The sequence below is a fragment of the Berghia stephanieae genome, chromosome 4 (genome assembly GCF_034508935.2).
Source record: "Berghia stephanieae isolate SIO BIC M18660-M18661 chromosome 4, UCSD_Bste_1.3, whole genome shotgun sequence".
Classification (NCBI taxonomy): Eukaryota; Metazoa; Mollusca; class Gastropoda; order Nudibranchia; family Aeolidiidae; genus Berghia; species Berghia stephanieae.
Window position 1 is genome coordinate 34,257,485 of NC_088363.1, and position 19,674 is coordinate 34,277,158.

Here is a 19,674-nt window from a genome sequence, read left to right on the forward strand (position 1 = left end):
TTCTCCAAAAATATTCTTTTTTAACCTATAATGACGATATGAAATTATTAAAGCCGCCTAAGATAGGTGATTAATTTATTTTTAGAAAATATCCAAACCGCCCCATAAGTGTGCAGTATTATTATTATTATTATTATTATTATTATTATTATTATTATTATTATTATTATTATTATTATTATTATTATTATTATTATTATTATTATTATTATTATTATTATTATTATTATTATTATTATTATGCCAATCCTAAGCATCGCCAAAACATTTAAAGCACTGTTTCATCCCATCAGTTTTATATCTGGCAATGACTTTGATTCGATTCTGTTTCCATTTAAAGGTACGAATCAGTGGCGTCACCGGACTGGCATCGTCTCGGGGTTTGGCCCGACTCCATTTCTCACACCACAATGATGGCCAAGAAAAATGCTGAGTACCTGATGAAACTGAGAAACCTGCATCACCAGTATCCCAAGATGAAGTTTTGGTTCGTCGACCAATACTTGTCATATAAGGTAACAAAAAAAAATAGACACCCTTGAAAGAATTTTTAGACAAATACATATTGAACAAAATTAATTAAAACTTTTGTAATAAAGGATAAGTCAAAATATGATGAGGAATATTCCGGGTATCCAGCCACCCCCCCCCTTCCGCCCCCCCCCCACAAAAAATATAATAAGGATATTTAAAAGATACAAATCAAAACCATTAGATAGAATTTCTTTAAAACGTAATTTCTCCTATAATTTATCTGATTTTATTCACAGATTATATGCTGTTTTCACGAAGAGAACAAAATGGGACAGCGTGGCTCAGGGGTACGGTCTTTGGGTCATACCCAAAAAGTACCGAGATCGAATAGACAATGGACGTTTCGGGTACAAACCCTTCGTCAGCACAACAATACACAAATAAACGTGGAAAACAAATAAAATATAATGAAAAATATTTATTTGTGTATTGTTGTGCTGACGAAGGGTTTGTAACCGAAACGTCCATTGTCTGTTTTGTTTCCATACGAAGCCTTTCCATTTTCACTCTTTCGTTAGTATTTTACGATCACCGGCTTCAGGCAGCCCTTACCGTTTTCTACTTTTCCGAGATCGAATAGCCGCTGCGCTCTGCGGCCTAGAGCAAGCCACTTCGCCCTAGCTCAGTTTGCGGCGCTGCAATGTGGCTAACGCCTAGATTGTTCTAGTCTTCCCGCTGACTAGACCCTTTAGACAAATTCAAAAGACAAATGGGATGAATGAAGGGAATTCAGTTTTTTTTTTCAAACAACTGATGCAACTCGGGCTTCACTGAAATACGTGTCTGAATTTGACGACATTTAATGCCGTTTTCTGCCTGCATGAATTGTTATTTCATTACGCATCAATATTGTTAACATTTTTACATGGTCTAATAATAGATTAAAATCTAACTTTATTTCACTGATCCAGATTTTAGAGCACGACCCGAAGCTTTTGTACCTCGATCGCCACCTTCAAGTAAAATGCCTCAACCACCACTGTCACCCTACCTGGATTCCTGGATACAAGTCGCCTATGGACGAAAATCCACCCGGTAAGCTTTAGTATCCTACTAGTCATTCCTTTTATTTTTTGACATAGTGGACACAACGGGGTTGCACATCTTAGCCTAACTCGTGAGAATTCATATAATATTGCCTACGGACTCAGCTCTATCTAAAGTGACATATTAAGCCATTGATAACTAACTATATTTAATTTCTTTTTATTCATAATGTCGGAGAGAACAATTTTGTCATCTGTAAATGTTTTAACTTTTTCTTTTTTTTTGTCCTTCTCACTCTTCGGCTCAACTAATTTGACATTTTATTCTCATTCGTTTCTTCTCCTTCTTCTTCTTCTTCTTCTTCTTCTTCTTCTTCTTCTTCTTCTTCTTCTTCTTCTTCTTCTTCTTCTTCTTCTTCTTCTTCTTCTTCTTTTCTTCTTCTTCTTCTTCTTCTTCTTCTTCTTCTTCTTCTTCTTCTTCTTCTTCTTCTTCTTCTTCTTCTTCTTCTTCTTCTTCTTCTTCTTCTTCTTCTTCTTCTTCTTCTTCTTCTTCTTCTTCTTCTTCTTCTTCTTCTTCTTCTTCTTCTTCTTCTTCTTCTTCTTCTTCTTCTTCTTCTTCTTCTTCTTCTTCTTCTCTTCTTCTTCTTCTTCTTCTTCTTCTTCTTCTTCTTCTCTTCTTCTTCTCTTCTTCTTCTTCTTCTTCTTCTTCTTCTTCTTCTTCTTCTTCTTTCTTCTTCTTCTTCTTCTTTTCTTCTTCTTCTTCTTCTTCTTCTTCTTCTTCTTCTTCTTCTTCTTCTTCTTCTTCTTCTTCTTCTTTTTCTTTTTTTTTCTCCTCCTCCTCCTCCTCCTCCCTCCTCCTCCTCCTACTTCTCCAAAAATATTTACACATTATAGTTCTCTCCCTCTTTCAATCTCAAATTATATACTTTCATTCACACCATAAAGGGTCTATAGAAAACATCAATCTTACCGACAAAGCAGTAATAGAGTAACTAAGCCTTCCTTTTAAACCTCAAGCCCCGAGGCATACCAAACCGCCTATTATCGGGTTTCCGTTTATCAAGAAATATTTAGTGTAGAATTTCTTCTCCTTTTATAACGACTATCTCCTTTCAAGATAACGTGGAATAACAAATATGAATCGGACGAAAATTGTCCGATGAGAAAATTGGTCGGCTGACCAGACGACCAAATGAATGGGTTGTTACAATCAGCAGCATGTCTTTGGTTGCATTTAGTCTTCCAGCAGCAGGAGTGACTAAATGGAATAAAAGAGAATAACATGCTTCGATAGCAATTATCATGCCAAAAAAATATGATTCAGAAAAGAAGTAAATTTAAAATATTCCTTCAGAGTTACAGGCCCAGAGGGAGTATAAGGTACCAAATTTGGTATATTGCAAAGCCCCTTTAAAATGCGGATATTCTTCAAAAGGAGTATGCCTCCCCTTATGGGCCAGATCTAAGATAATTACCTTTCCAATCACCGTTTGCAAAATGAAATAGATTTTTGAAAAATGATCGAACCCACTTTGAACTTTGAACTACTCCATCCATTTGCTTCTTGAACAAACAAAATAGAACATTTGACTCTTGTATGCATCACTAGATCAACTTATTTTGAAGCTAAACTGTTTTACATTTTTTGCTGGCATTTGATGAAGTTGTTGAGGTAACTAGACTCTCGTCTTTTGATCAAAAAGTCGTGAGTTTGATTCCCAGCGAAAATTAAAAAAAAAAAACACTGACCATCTTTTCCATGAATTCGAACTCAAGGCCCTGTCATCAAAATCGCGTGTATTATAATTCTTCTTAAGTCGGAGGTCGTGTTCATCAATCGACATGGGATGGAAATGTTTTGTGACAAAAAACACGAAGACGTTAAGATACGTTTAGTCAGTGCACGGTATGTATGTATATCTGAACGAGATCTCATCAAGGAGGAGTGGCCACTAACTGGCAAAGTGTCATGACGGTCACTTGTATCCCAGGAGACAGATGGTGGTGGCTGCTATTGTCTGGATTCGGTCATGCATTGAAACGATTAAATCTAGATAACTGAATAGAATAGGAATGCATATCTAGAGGAGCAGTATGAAACGGTTACTATATAGAGTACCAGCCTTTTATTATCATTGAAAGGTGTAGTGAAGTATCAAAGCTACTATCAAAAGATGTACCGCCCCTTCAATTACCAAAAGACGAGTGGCTGGACAAAAATCTATTTAAAAAATAGAATCTAAAAAAAACCCCAACTATTTCCATTCCCCTTTTTCGACATTACTCAGCCGAAGCTCCTAACAATGCTGCATTTATTCTTGCCTTAGGCCATATCCAATGGAACAGTAGCAAGTATGAAACGAAATATACTTTTCGGACAGATACAACGCTGTTAACGGCCAGGTACTCATTTTACAACTGAGTACAGTGAGATAATGTGAGTAAAAGGCCTTTTCCAATGACTCAACTATGCGCCGAGCGCGTCTCGAACCCAGGACCTTCCGATTCTACAAGACCACATAGCCGCACAATTACCAAAAGACGAGCGTGGCAGGGCAAAATTCTATAAGATAGAATCTAGAAAACAATATAATACAGTATTTCCCACGAGGCTTCTAACAATGCTGTATTTATTCTTGCCTTAGGCCATATCCAATGGAACAGTATCAAGTATGAAACGAAATATACTTCTTCTGCAAACATATTAAAAGTAATGCTTTTTAAAAATAAGATTTTGTATAGCACAATATCCACCAAACGTGCTCAAAGCGCCTTGCAAGGAGTCCCTGGCCAGCAGCAAGACTTAACATGTAGGACGAGACATGACGCCTGTTAGGGCGATAATATTGCAATTTTTTCGGCAGAGACAACGCTGTTAACGCGAGGTACTCATTTTACAACTGAGCACGGTGAGAGAATGTGAGTAAAGAGTCTTTTCCAATACTCGACTTTGAAACGAGCAAGGCTCGAATTCAGGACCTTCCGATCCGAAAGCGAGTGTCATACCACTAGACCATATCTGAACGTTACGCGAAGTTGACTTAATTCTGAGTATTTGTATTCGAGGCCGCAGAGAGTTGTTGAATGTGACAACCGTTGTTGGTGTTTACTTACTTACTTAATCCTCTTCGGGCCTTGAGGCACATAGGTCATCCACCAGACATCATTTTTTTGCGATCGGCTGCTTTTGCGGTGGCTGTATTCCAGGACAGGCCTGCTTCCTTTAATTCTTTCTCCATGGTCCTTCGCCAGGTTTCTTTGGGTCTTCCCCGCTTTCTCTTCCCATCTGCTGTCCAGTACAAGGCTGTCTTGGGCAGTGACCCTTTTTCCATTCTGGCCACATGACCCAGCCAACGCCATCTTCTTCTTTTTATTTGGCTATCAATGCTAGTGCAGTCAGCTTTCTTTAATAGATCCACTGTTCTTATTTTTGTAGGCCAAAATAAATAAAAATTCTTTTTAAACACTTGTTCTGAAAGGCTTCTAGTTTCTGTATTAAGGAGGATGTCATTTTCCAGCTTTCACTTCCATAAAGCAGTACACTTAAAACATTGCTCTTGTATATTTTCAGCTTTGTCTTTCTCATTATTTGCTTTGACTTCCAAAAGTTTTTCAGCATGCCGAAAGCCTGGTTTGCCTTTTGAATTCTGTGCTTGATATCGTGTTCTGCATTTCCGTCGTCTGTTATTTTGGATCCGAGGTAGGAGAACTCTGTTACCTCTTCAATTATATGTTCATCTATCCTAATTTCACTGTCATGTTTTGGATTCACCCTAATGTACACAGTCTTATCGAAATTTATTTTCAATCCAATTTTTGAGGCGTTCTTGTGTAATACGTTTAGTTTCTCTTAGGCGTCTCTGTGTGTACTGGAAACTAACGCGATATCATCTGCGTAGTCTATTTCTTCCAGAAAGGATGTCAGTGTCCAGCGAATGCCTCTCTTCTTACCATCAATTGTATTTTTCATGAGCCAGTCGAGAGCCAGGATAAACAGAAGCGGGGAGAGTATGCAGCCTTGTTTTACACCAATTGTTACATTAAAGCTGTCTGTTAAATTGTTACCACAGATCACTTGGCATTGGTAGTTGCTGTACATTGCTTTGATTAGGTTGACTATCTTCATCGGTATACCATAATGGTGGAGTATTTTCCACAGGGATTCTCTGTGTAAGCTGTCAAAGGCTTTTTCAAAATCGACAAAAATGGTGTAGAGGGGGCTGTTCCATTCAATGCTTTGCTCCAGGATTTGTCTCAGGGTAAATATGTGGTCACTACATGACTTCCCTTTTCTGAACCCTGCCTGCTCTTTTCTAAGAATATTTTCAACGTGAGGTGAGATTCTTGTTGGTTGTTGGTGTTTAGGCTGAAGAATTTGGTAATCTCCGCTTGAATGTTTCTAAATCTGTTGTGTTCACACATGATTCGGGAAGAGCGTTCCAGTTTTTAATAGTGCTGGGTGCAAATGGATATGTGAAGATGTTTGAGTTTGTATATTGGTCTTTTGGTGTTTTTGAGTGGGTTTTTTTGGTAGTATGTCTAGTTGTTCTGATGAGATGGCCGTCATTTTGTTTGTAATTTTGAATAACTCCTAAAAATAAAATATATAATTATTTTTCTTATTTTTAATAAACCTTCCAGGACCTCCTTTCAGTTGGCAAAATGAGACACTGAGTCTGTACTGGGATGTCTTCCCTCCTCTAGAACTGGACACAGTCAAGTATACCAGTGGTCTTGTGGTGGAAGCGGCACGAAGAGCACTTCACATGGGTGGGGTCAACATACAGGACTTGGCCAGACATTGACATTAAATAATAGACATTATCCCACCCCTCTCATCGGAAAACCCTATCATTTCTTGGCAAATACGCTATCGTTGAATATTACTTTGAACGCGTTTGAATACAAATTTTATTCAACGATTGTAGAATATTTTCGCACATTTTTTTGGTGTGAAATATGGTGTAAAAGTCATCTAGTTGGTAATGATAAATAATCTTTTGGTGCGCATGAATACAAATCCAACGGTTTTAGTTTTGGGTCGAATTGTTATTCAAGCAGAAGGAGAAAGATACAAATTATGGTGAATAGAAGTACTAATACAATACCATTTGGTTACAAAATATCTAATAATCTTACTTGTAGGGGTGGAATAAACGTATTCTTTCATTTCCTCGTATTTATGAAACTCGTTATATTTTTATCGTGTAAAAACACATACTCGCAAGCTTGTCGGGTTATTGGGCACGATAAAAGTAACTCGTTTAATAAATACAAAGTGTATATTGTGTCACTATCGTCTTAAAAACGGTGTCATGTTTTTTGCTCCTTTTCAAAATAGGGAAAAAATGTATTAAAAATGAAATGTGCATAGATAATTTTATTCATCTACCATTAACATGTAAAAACTAAAAACATTAGCTTTGATACTACGCCTACAATTTGTCTCATAAGAATGTAATAAATAGGCATGGGGTAAAAGTAACCCGGGTAAACTACGGATATTGTCGGTGTTAGGGTTGAGTGAGTTAACATAGCCAACTACTCAGGTTTTACTATCGATGGTATTAATTTGTGTAAGTAAAATAATCCATGTTCTACAGCTTGATCAATAGAATCAACACTGAAAACTCTGTGTAAACGTACACGTTTATAATCTGATTTAGAACATCGTTTGATAGTTAGTTACCCATTTGGCAGTATAAAAACAATAAGAGTGATAGTAATCAGAGAGAGAGGCCGATTTCATTCACGTTATTGTTTATAAACAACCAACTGTTTGTCCGAACACTTTTTTAGGGTGTGTAGGTGGCGTCGACATAGAGGCAAAAAATAATGCCAATAAAAAAACGTTGAGCATTTATATAGAGTTTCCACTAAACGTGCCCACAGCTTTTCACAAGCGCTCCCAAGCCATCAGCAGCATTTAAGTTGTAACATGAGACATGACGCTTGTGAGGCGATATCACAATTCTTACGACAGAGAGAACGCTGTTAATGGCCAGGCACTCATTTTACACCTGAGTGCGATGGAAGAATGTGAGTTAAGAGCCTTTTCCAAGGACTCAACTAAGCGCCGAACGAGGCTCAAACCCGGGACCTTCCGATTCGAAGGCAAGTATCGTACCACTAGACTATAAAGCCACACCTTTTGAAAATAAACATTAAAAATAATGAGTTTATTGAAGATAGCTCTTCACACCACCGACCATTTGATTTGCGCGTAGATGAAGCAAGGCGACGCTTCAAATTGAACCGGTCTTTGGCAAACATTGGAATAATGGCATAGAAAATAAACATTAAAAAACAATGATTTTACTGCCGTACTCTGGAAAAAAATCCATATTTGAAAATGTGGCCAGAAAATTCGTCCTTCAAATATCGATTTATTTAAATGACCCTCATCTTGGCAAAAACTCTCAAACCTGGAACTTCGCAAAGTCCCAGGTTTGAGAGTTTTTGCCAAGATGAGGGTCATTTAAATCGATCAATATTTGAAGGACGAGTTTTCTGGCCAAATTTTCCAAATTTGGGTTTTTCCAGAGGACGGCAATACACACCGTGGACCATTTGATTTGCTTTGAAACGAAGAAGCAATGAGACACTTCATACGGGACTTGTCCAAACATTGAAATAATGGCATATAGGATAAAATTGACAAAGAGAGACGATATCCCGAGACACGATGACCCTTTGTGGTTTGTTCATAGAAGCGGTTCACAAGGCTCTCCTTATATATACGGTAAACATTCAGAAATTGACCCCCACACAGAAATAAAAAAAAAATTGAGCACAGCTTCTTGAAATACTTCAAACAAGGATCCAATACAGAGGGCGTACATCAACTTTACTTCGAACGACATTGAGTCAAGATCTAAAAAAATCAAATATTTTAAGAAACAACAACCGAAGAACTGATTTCAACAACACAAGGAAACATCCAATTGCCTCAGCAGCTTAACACACATGATGACATCCAAAAGCTAAGAACACTTGGACGAGACATAGATTTATGGAAACGAATTACCAACTGGATACTAGAAACAGACAGACACACTCGAAGTAACACACACACACACACACACACACACACACACACACACACATTCAAGGCAAACGTCCATAGAGACAGCGCAGCCATATTAATTCATTCTACAATAGATATGAGAAAATACGGTCCAACTTACATTTAGAGGGTAAAGATCTGAACAACACGTGTGTATGAAAGGTGCCAGACAAAGCAAGAAAGGAAAATACAAGGAGAGAAAAATATCCCACTATTGTCTTCCTCAACTGGGGAATCATCATCAACAACATTATCATTTTCATTATCATCGTAAGCATTATTGTCATCATCGTAATCATCATCATCATCATCATCATCATCATCATCATCATCATCATCATCATCATCATCATCATCATCATACATTATCATCTTCATCATCATCATCATCATCATCATCATCATCATCATCATCATCTTTATGCGAAAACATTGTAATCATTCAACTATTAAAATAAACATTATATGTTTATTTACTGCTCTACTATCATTTGTTATTTTTATTTTTATGACTACACAAATCATGAGTTGAAAATAAAATGCCGTTGTCCTATTTTATATTGACACATTTTATTTTACGTTGTTCTAGAGATTTTTGTGTGAATTAGCAAAGATTTATCATGATAAAATAGATTATTGTATTATATAAAACGTGGCTGTGTAAAACATACCATACGTTTTAGCGATAGAATCGTGTAAAGAATATTGTGAGTATGGGCGAGAGAGAGATAGTAAGATAAGAAATTAAAAAATAGAATAAGATGGATATTTTGAGTGACAGAGAGAGAGAGAGAGAGAGAGAGAGAGAGAGAGAGAGAAAGAAAAAAGGAAAGGAGAGAGATAGTGAATGTTCGTTTGTGTGTGTGTGTGTATGTGTGTGTGAGAGAGATACATAGATGTAGGGAAAGATATATAGAAAGAGAGACAGTGACAGAGAGGCAGAAGAAAGAGGGAAAAAAGGGAAGAGAGAGAGAGAGAGAGAGAGAGAGAGAGAGAGAGAGAGAGAGAGAGCGTGTGTTTGTGTGTGTGTATATGGGTGTGTGTGAGTGAGAGAGATAGAGAGAGAAAGAGAGGCGATATAAAGATGGAGAGAAAGATATAGAGAGTCATAAGAAAGGGAGCGCGAAGGAGAGGGTGTGTGTTTGTGTGTGTATGTGTGTGTGTGTGTGAGAGAGAGAGAGAGATATTGAGAGTGAGAAAGAGAGAAGGGGACATGTGTGGAAGAAAGAGAGTTAAAATAGAAACAGAGGAAGAGAGGCGATACAAAGATGTGGAGAAAGATATAGAGAGGCTGAAGAAAGGGAGCGAGAGGGGGCGGGTGAGTTTTTGTGGATGTGTGTGTGTGTGTGTGTGTGTGTGTGTGTGTGTGTGTGACAGAGAGAGAGCGAGAGAGGAAGAGTGAGGGGGATATATGTTTGAAAGAAAGAAAGAAAGAGAGAGAGAGAGAGAGAGGGAGAGAGAGAGAGAGAGAGAGAGAGAGAGAGAGAGAGAGAGGAGGGAAGGTGTACCTCCCTGTCGTATTAATATATCAATATTTATCTTAATGTCTCAATTTTTATAAATATCAATTCGGTACTCATTTTATAAATATTTGAAAATAACTATTATGACTGCAAATAAATCAATACTTTTCTACAAAATCTGATTCATTTTTATTGGTCACTCATTGAAAACGCTATTGATCAAACTCGCTGAGTTGAAACGTGTTACATAATCATCGTCATCACCATCATCATCACCATCATCATCATCATCATCATCATCATCATCCTCATCATCATCATCATCATCATCGTCATATCCCTTCACACCAGTGCTGGATCCATTTCATAGCCTCTGGGCAGTCAGTGTCAGTGCCAAGTTACATTCCTAGAGAATGTGTTCATTGAGTGGCTGCACGTACATATACTGACTGGAGTCGCCACTTTAAATTAAGAAACTAAGGAATAGGCACCAGTGTGAAATGAAGAACTGAACAAGAGTGTATGAAATGTGTCAGACAAGCAAGAAAGAAAAATACAAGAAAAAAAATCATCCCAAAAAATCAATCGATCTCGACTGGGGATTGAACCTCAGACCCCTTTGATGACCGGTCAGATGTGCTACCAAAATGAAATGGTAGCACATCAGACCAGTATCCAGAATGTCTGAGGTTCGATCCCCTGTCGAGGTCGACTGATTTTATTTTTTTGATGTTTTTTTTCTTGTATTTTTCTTTCTTGCTCTGTCTGGGACCTTTCATACACACTCTTGTTCAGTTCTTTATCAGTCACCACTTTAACACGCTGTGCCCAGTCTTCATCACTTTAGTTCTTGCATCACAATAATATTATTTTTTAATTCTTAAGTGCGGAATGGTCAATTCGCCTCACATACCATCATGAAGTGGTGGCACCGTATGGTCTTGTCTTGTCACAAAATAAAGCAATGATGTTAAGCGTGATCATGGCCGGATGGGTGACAATAATCGTGGAAAATTCACGTTCCGGCTTTGTCTTTACACACATTACTCTAATTGATTCGTGTGTGAATGAGTACCTGGCCACAGACAGTGAGAGATATTGTAAGAGTGTTTGTAGAAAAAAGGACGCCTGAGATATTAGGAGCCATATTTTCTAGTTGCATTTTAGACCTGTAAATTCTCAGTCAATTAACTGAAATCAGTCAATTCGTCAAATTCAAATATTTTAAAAAAGGAAAGAAAGAAATGAAGAAAGAAAATTCATGAATCGTAGTCGAATGACCGTAAAGTAATTAGGAATGTTCCACAGGGAACGCATAGCTCATGGACCGTTTATATTAACGATGGATGTATTGCCAAGGCTAAGCGACGCCTTTTAGAATTGCCGTATCTGAACACATCCCAGTGTATTTTCACACAGCTTTCATGAAATTATTTTTTCACTTTCCAAACCTCTCGTGGTCCCAATGGTAGCCAATTTTAACTGAGCTGTCGAGCGTTAAATTTCACTGTTTCGTCTAAACTAAAATTGACCACATTTACCTGACGGCACGTAAAAGTATGAAAAAGTAAAATTCGAACGCCGGAAGTGCGTTATGTAAACACCTTCAAATCGAAAGTTATAGGGCCTGTGACTGCTACAAGAACATCTCGATTGCCTCACGTTGTAAACAAACTGGTTGACTGTTTCTTCACTGATTGGGTACCTTATTATAAGAAACAATGGTAAGTAGCCTAATTAATTCCCATGCAAATTAGTTTCCGTTTCAGTCAATTTTTATAGAGCTCATTTACAGGTCTATTGCATTCAGTACAAGTCACTTGTATGACCCTTTTTTTTTGGCAAGAATTCATTCAGCATCCTTCATGGTCTTTGCCAGATGTAAGGGTTGCCAGTTTGGAAAAAAAAAAAAAACAGTCTTGACGCTTTTGGTAGCAAAAATTTGGTTTGGCATTTTATACCGGACCAACACACAAAACTATATGTAACCTTAAACGTTTACAGTCTGATTAATCAGTTTAGTGAGAATTACTCACAAACGTGGATGACAAAAAATAATAACAAAGGCCTGAATGACGTCATCTACGTTCTATCTATACAAGACAATAAACATTTAAGGTTACACATAGTTCGTGCGTGTTGTACGGTTTATCCGGCTGAAAGATGTTGTGAGATTGTTAAAAACTAAACTCAATCAGCGTTTCTCAGGGTTTTGAAATATCTTGTTTTGAAATAACGTTGTTATTTTAAAACAACACAGTCTTCTTCCCTGCAATAGACAGTATGCACTTGGCCAAGAAGTTCAAAACATTGCCATCCGGAAATATAACGGGCCAACACACAAAACTGTGTGTAACCATGAACGTTTATAGTCTGGTTAATACAGTTCAGTGAAAATACGCTTCAACAGTCGTAACGTCACTTCCCTCGTAATGACGCATGGTAACTTAGTAACTGGCTCTAAACTATCAGAACAATGGCGGACGCCCTTATCGAATATTACTCTGACGAGCATAAAACGTATCCGGAGGGAAAAAAAACCCATTATAAATCTGATCATGATTTTACTTTTACAGATTCTAATCAGAAGACATGAAAAGTTGTAGCCAGCATAAAGAATAAAAAGTACTGATTTTCTTTGTTTAGAACCACGATGGCCGCCGTTGCTGGGTGACGTGACATCAGACTATCGAATCCAATTACTCATAAACGCGGATGGCAAAAAAAAAAAACAATAACAAAGACCTGAGAGACGTCAACTTCGATTTATCTATAGATAGTATGCGTTGGCTTAGGAGTTCACAACATTGCCATCCGGAAGTATAACGGACCAACACAAAAAAACTGTCTGTAACCATGATCCTTTATAGTCTGGTGAATACAAGTTAGTGAGAATTACTCATGAACGCGGATGGCAAAAAACAATAACAAAGACCTGAGTGACGTCAACTTCGAACTATCTATAGATAGTATGAAGTTGACGTCACTCAGGTCTTTGTTATTACTTTTTGCCATCCGCGTTTATGAATAATTCTCACTAAACAGTATTACTTACTTAATCCTCTTCGGGCCTTGAGGCACATAGGGCATCCACCAGACATCTCCATTTTTTGCGATCGGCTGCCTTTGCGGTGGCTGTATTCCAGGACAGGCCTGCTTCCTTTAATTCTTTCTCCATGGTCCTTCGCCAGGTTTCTTTGGGTCTTCCCCGCTTTCTCTTCCCATCTGCGGTCCAAGGCTGTCTTGGGAAGTGACCCTTTTTCCATTCTGACCACATGACCCAGCCAACGCCATCTTCTTCTTTTTATTTGGCTTTCAATGCTAGTGCAGTCAGCTTTCTTTAATAGATCCACTGTTTTTATTTTTGTAGGCCAAAATAAATCAAAAATTCTGTTTAAAAACTTGTTCTGAAAGGCTTCTAGATTCTGTATTAAGGAGAATGCCATTTTCCAGCTTTCACTTCCATAAAGCAGTACACTTAAAACATTGCTCTTGTATATTTTCAGCTTTGTCTTTCTCATTATTTGCTTTGATTTCCAAAAGTTTTTCAGCGTGCCGAAAGCCTGGTTTGCCTTTTGAATTCTGTGCTTGATATCGTGTTCTTCATTTCCGTCGTCTAAACAGTATTAACCAAACTATAAACGTTCAACCTTACACATAGTTTTGTGTGTTGGTCCGTTATACTTCCGGATGGCAATGTTATTGAGCTTCTTTGCCAAGCGCATACTATCTATAGATAGAACGAAGATGACGTCAGTCAGGTCGTTGTTATTGTTTTTGCCATCCACTTTTATGAGTAGTTCTCACTAAACTGTATGAACCAGTTCAGGGTTACACATAGTTTTGTGTGTTTGTCCGTTTTACTTCCGGATGGCAATGTTGTGAACTTCTGAGCCAAGCGCATAGTATCTATACCCAGGTGACACCATACGCACCCATCCACCCACCCCACACGCCCATCCACACACCCACACATCCCCACCCACAAGACAATAATTCAGTGCTTATTTACAATAGGCACACGACGAAGTCAACCGGAATAATCTATAATACTAGTTTACTTACGAAGGCCAATTTACACACCACTGACCATGATATGTTAAGGGTGGTGCTGGTGACACAACTATGTACTGTCTGTGTACCAATCACACGCCCTTCTCAAGTCTGTGGTACCAATGCCTCTATCTTGTTTTCACACTCTCTTTATTGGCATTGTCATGGCTTTTCCATGAAAAGCCACATCTATCAAGGCCAAATTACACATCACAGACCATGATGTGTTAAGGGTGGTGCTGGTGACACAACCGTGTACTTTCTGTGTACTGTATACAAATCACATGCCCCTCTCAAGTCTGCGGTACCAATGCTTCTATCTTGTTTTCACACTCTCTCTATTGACATTTCCAAGGCTTTTCCACGAAAAGCCACAGTTATTAAGAAAACAAAAGAGTAGAAATTTTTGCTTAAATTACAAGGCATTGATCAATGCTATGTATAGAAGAACGAAATTGATGTCACTCAGCACTTTATAATTTTTAGCTAGCCATTTTTATGCGTCGTTCTAATTCTAGCTAAATTCTATCAATCAGACTATAAACGTTTAAGACTCCTTCCGCACAAGGACAAAACTGTCCCAGGACAAATTTGTCCTGTCCCACTGGAGAAAACTTCTATTCAACAGGGGTTCCGCACTAGGACAGGACTGTCCCGGGACACACCTGCGCGAATGCATTATTTTTTTATTTACAAGATTCAAAAGTTTATTTGTAGGCAATTGTCAATATAACTCATACAAGAATATAATATTTTCATCAACAAATCAAGTAAATAAAATCAATAATAAAGCAAGGCAAACAATGATAGTAATAATAATAATAATAATAATAATAATAATAATAATAATAATAATAATAATAATAATAATAATAATAATAATAATAATAATAATAATAATAATAATAATAATAATAAGAATAATAATAATAATAATTAAAATGGTGATAATAATAATGTAAAATCTTCTAATTAATAGATTAGTTATTTAATAGTTTGAATTATAAATTAATAATTTAAAAAATAAGTCCTTGGTACAACTCTAATAATTCACATTTTATGAATCAACATAAGATACGACATGACGATAATGATTTTTTACACTGTACAATGGGATTTGTTTACATAAGATTTATATAATAATGAAATATTCTTATAGCAAGAGTAAATCCTCTTCCGCACTAGGACAGGACTGTCCCGGGACAGTCCTGTCCCAAATCTGTAACATATAGAATTTAGAGAGATCTTCCGCACCTATTGGGACGGGACAAAACAGTCCCGTTGTGTCCCAAGCCGTTGTGAAATGCTACAAAATCAACGGGACAGGACTGCCCCAGTCCCGTGTTCATATCGTTTGTGATAGTAGAAAAATATAGCAGACTTCCGCACTAGGACAAAAAAGTCCCAGACTTGGCGGCGCCGTGTCAAAATTGAAATGCCTGTCTTTATTTTCTGCATCCCTACTACTACTACTACTACTACTACTACTACTACTACTACTACTACTACTACTACTACTACTACTACTACTACTACTACTACTACTACTACTACCACCACCACTACTACTACTACTACTACTACTACTACTACTACTACTACTACTACTACTACTACTACTACTACTTCTACTACTACTACTACTACTACTACTACTACTACTACTACTACTACTACTACTACTACTACCACTATTCTATTGTTGCTTTTGCTGTGGCTAATGCCACTAATATATTAATACCTACATCCCTTATATTTTGTATTTATTTCCAATTCCATTGTATTTATTTTCCAACAATAGTCCACACTTTATTTTAGTTCACTTTCTATACTGCATTACACAGTTCCTCCACGCCTCCCCTCTTTTGACTTAATTAATTACGCACCTTTTATAAATTTCTATTGCTCTGTTTTAATTCGCGCTTCCTCACAAAGTAGCAAACAATTTCCTGCCCATCAATGTTTTTGTTTATGCATCTTAACAACGCCACTACCACATTATCTCATTCGTCTGTAGTTTTTAATTCATCATGTGTTGTTGATGATGGGGAAACCCGAAACGTCCATTTTATCTGTTTTCGTAAATTAAACTGAAGCTTACATTCAATTTCACAGTTATAATTTATTTATTTATTTCAATTCTGAATATAAAAAAGCAAGAACAATTCAAAAAATAATTCTATGTGATGAAACCACGTACAGAAGGCATAGCAACATAAAATTTTCGGCAATTTAAAAACGTTTGTTTATAAATATAATTTAAGAAGTGTCACACTTTGTGACACAGCAGTAACGTGTCTAAAACCGGTCGCACATCTATTCGGTACCTTGTGGGATCAATTATCTTTATCGTTATTTATTTCGGGAATTCTCAATGAAAATATTTTTAAGTAAGTCCTTCTGAGCCACTTGGACTCATTGTAAAACAAATTAAGTCCTTTAGACCCTTGTAGCCAATGGTGCAGGAGTTATTCCGGTTTCAATAGCGTGAAGCGGACAATTAACGTATTTGTTTGAAAACCTTTGAACGGGACGCTAGTCTGTAGTCTATCACAGATTACTATCCCAGCTTGACAGGTACCCTTTTACACCTGAAAGGAGTGAGTGATTGGAGTAAATTTTCTTGCTCTAGAAAGTACAAGTTGGCTTCGGTCGGAATCGAACACAGAACCTCTGAGTCCAGAGTACAACGCGCTAACCATAGGCCATCTTGCCTCCTAAGCTTATAAATCCGGAACTTATCCATGGTTCTGTGGCGTTGAGCAGACAGATAACAGTTTAAAATTTAAAATATTAAAATTCATTTTTTCATCCCATAGGGGAAATTTTTCTCGAGGGTCTATTCCAAGGTAAGACTGGAATAACCCAGGCGTCAGCCGCAATGCAGCGCCGCAAATTTAGTTAGGACAAGGTATAACCAGGCGTCAGCCGCAATGCAGCGCCGCAAATTGAGCTAGGCGAGGTGACTTACTCAACTGATGCCTTTCGGGCACGAAGCATGCTGACTTTCTATTATCCTCTTGAATGATGCTAGTCCGTCAAGGATTACTTTCATCAGCGAACTGGTACTCATTTGCACCTGGGTAAAATGAGGTGATTCCAAGAAAGTCATTTTAAGATAAGATCGGAGATCACCATAGAGTCTACGGAGTTGACCCTTGAGCAATCTTTGGGTCATTAAAGGATGCACCCAATATTGTTTTCTCTTTCAATTTGCACAGAAATATGCAACCTCTATTTCATCCATTACTAGGAATAGTAGTAGTAGTAGTAGTAGTAGTAGTAGTAGTAGTAGTAGTAGTAGTAGTTGTTGTTGTAGTAGTAGTAGTAGTAGTAGTAGTAGTAGTAGTAGTAGTAGTAGTAGTAGTAGTAGTAGTAGTAGTTAGTAGTAGTCGTAGTCGTAGTCGAAGTCGTAGTGTAGTAGAGTATGAGTGGTAGTAGTAGTAGTAACAGCAGCAATATTATTACTCTTGCTATAAGAATATTTCATGATTATATAAATCTGATGTAAACAAATCCCATTGTACAATGTAAAAAATCATTATCGTCATGTCGTATCTTATGTTGATTCATAAAATGTTAATTATTAGAGTTGCAATTGCCTACAAAAAAACTTTTGAATCTTGTAAAAAAAAATAAAAAAATAATGCATTCGCGCAGGTGTGTCCTGGGACAGTCCTGTCCTAGTGCGGAACCCCTTTTAAATAGAAGTTTTCTCCAGTGGGACAGGACAAATTTGTCTCGGGACAGTTTTGTCCTAGTGCGGAAGGAGGGTAATATTATTGCTGCTACTACTACTACTACAACTACTAGTACTACTACTACTACTACTACTACTACTACTACTACTACTACTACTACTACTACTACTACTACTACTACCACCACTTCTACTATTACGACTACTACATCTACAACAACAACTACTACTACTACTACTACTACTACTACTACTACTACTACTACTACTACTACTACTACTACTACTACTACTACTACTACTACTACTACCACCACCACTACAACTACCACCTCTTCTACCACTACTTCTACTATTACAACTCACTACTACTACTACTAACTACTACTACTACTATACTACTACTACTACTACTACTAGTAATGGATGAAATTGAGGTTGCATATATCTGTGCTTTACTACGTGGAAAAAAAAGAGAAATTGAAAGAGAAAACAATATTGGGTGCATCCTTTAATGATCCAAAGATTGCTCAAGGGTCAATTCCGTAGACTCTATGGTGATCTCCGATCTTATCTTAAAATGACTCTCTTGGAATCACCTCATTTTACCCAGGTGCAAATGAGTACCAGTTCGCTGACGAAAGTAATCTTTGACGGACTAGCATCATTCAAGAGGATAATAGAAAGTCAGCATGGCTCGGTGGTACGGTCTTTGCTTCGTACCCGAAAGGCATGAGTTCGATTACCCGCTGATGCGCTGTGTTGCCTTAAGTAAGTCACCTCGCCTAGCTCAATTTGCGGCGCTGCACTGCGGCTAACGCCTGGGTTATACCTCGCCCTAGCTCAATTTGCGGCGCTGCATTGCGGCTGACGCCTGGGTTATTCCAGTCTTCCCTTGGAATAGACCCTCGAGAAAAATTTCCCCTATGGGATGAATAAAGGGAATTTTATTTTTTTAAAATTTTAAACTGTTATCTGTCTGCTCAACGCTACAGCACATGGATAAGTTCCGGATTTATAAGCTTAGGAGGCAAGATGGCCCATGGTTAGCGCGTTGTACTCTGGACTCAGAGGTTCTGTGTTCGATTCCGACCGAAGCCAATTTGTACTTTCTAGAGCAAGAAAATTTACTCCAATCACTCACTCCATTCATGTGTAAAAGGGTACCTGTCAAGCTGGGATAGTAATCTGCGATAGACTAGCGTCCTGTTCAAAGGTTTTCAAACAAATACGTTAATTGTCCGCTTCACGCTATTGAAACCGGAATAACTCCTGCACCATTGGCTACAAGGCTCTAACGGAGTTAATTTGTCTTACAATGAGTCCAAGTGGCTCAGAAGGACTTACTTTAAAATATTTTCATTGAAAATTCCCGAAAGAAATAACGATAAAGATAATTGATCCCACAAGGTACCGAATAGATGTGCGACCGGTTTTAGACACGTTACTGCTGTGTCACAAAGTGTGACACTTCTTAAATTATATTTATAAACATACGTTTTTAAATTGCCGAAAATGTTTATGTTGCTATGCCTTCTGTACGTGGTTTCATCACATAGAATTATTTTTGAATTGTTCTCGCTTTTTTATATTCAGAATTGAAATAAATAAATAAATCATAACTGTGAAATTGAATGTAAGCTTCAGTTTAATATACGAAAACAGATAAAATGGACGTTTCGGGTTTCCCCTTCATCAACAACACATGATGAATTAAAAACGACAGACGAATGAGATAATGTGGTAGTGGCGTTGTTAAGATGCATAAACAAAAACATTGATGGGCAGGAAATTGTATGCTACTTTGTGAGGAAGCGCGAATTAAAACAGAGCTATAGAAATTTATAAAAGGTGCGTACTTAATTATGTTAA

General features: G+C 37.5%; 1 protein-coding gene across 6 annotated transcripts in view; it reads left to right on the forward strand.

Annotated features, from left to right (window-relative positions):
* The window catches only part of LOC144970466 (uncharacterized), a 90,819-nt gene extending 80,588 nt beyond the window's left edge, over positions 1 to 10,231 (forward strand). For all 6 annotated transcript variants that reach the window (XM_078910141.1, XM_078910145.1, XM_078910146.1 and 3 more), the window contains 3 exons: positions 341 to 515; positions 1,446 to 1,569; positions 6,162 to 10,231. In XM_078910141.1, the coding sequence (XP_078766267.1) occupies positions 341 to 515; positions 1,446 to 1,569; positions 6,162 to 6,325 (463 nt within the window). In that variant the 3' untranslated portion in view covers positions 6,326 to 10,231. The remainder of the gene's footprint in view (positions 1 to 340; positions 516 to 1,445; positions 1,570 to 6,161) is intronic.
* Positions 10,232 to 19,674: the final 9,443 nt, after the last annotated feature.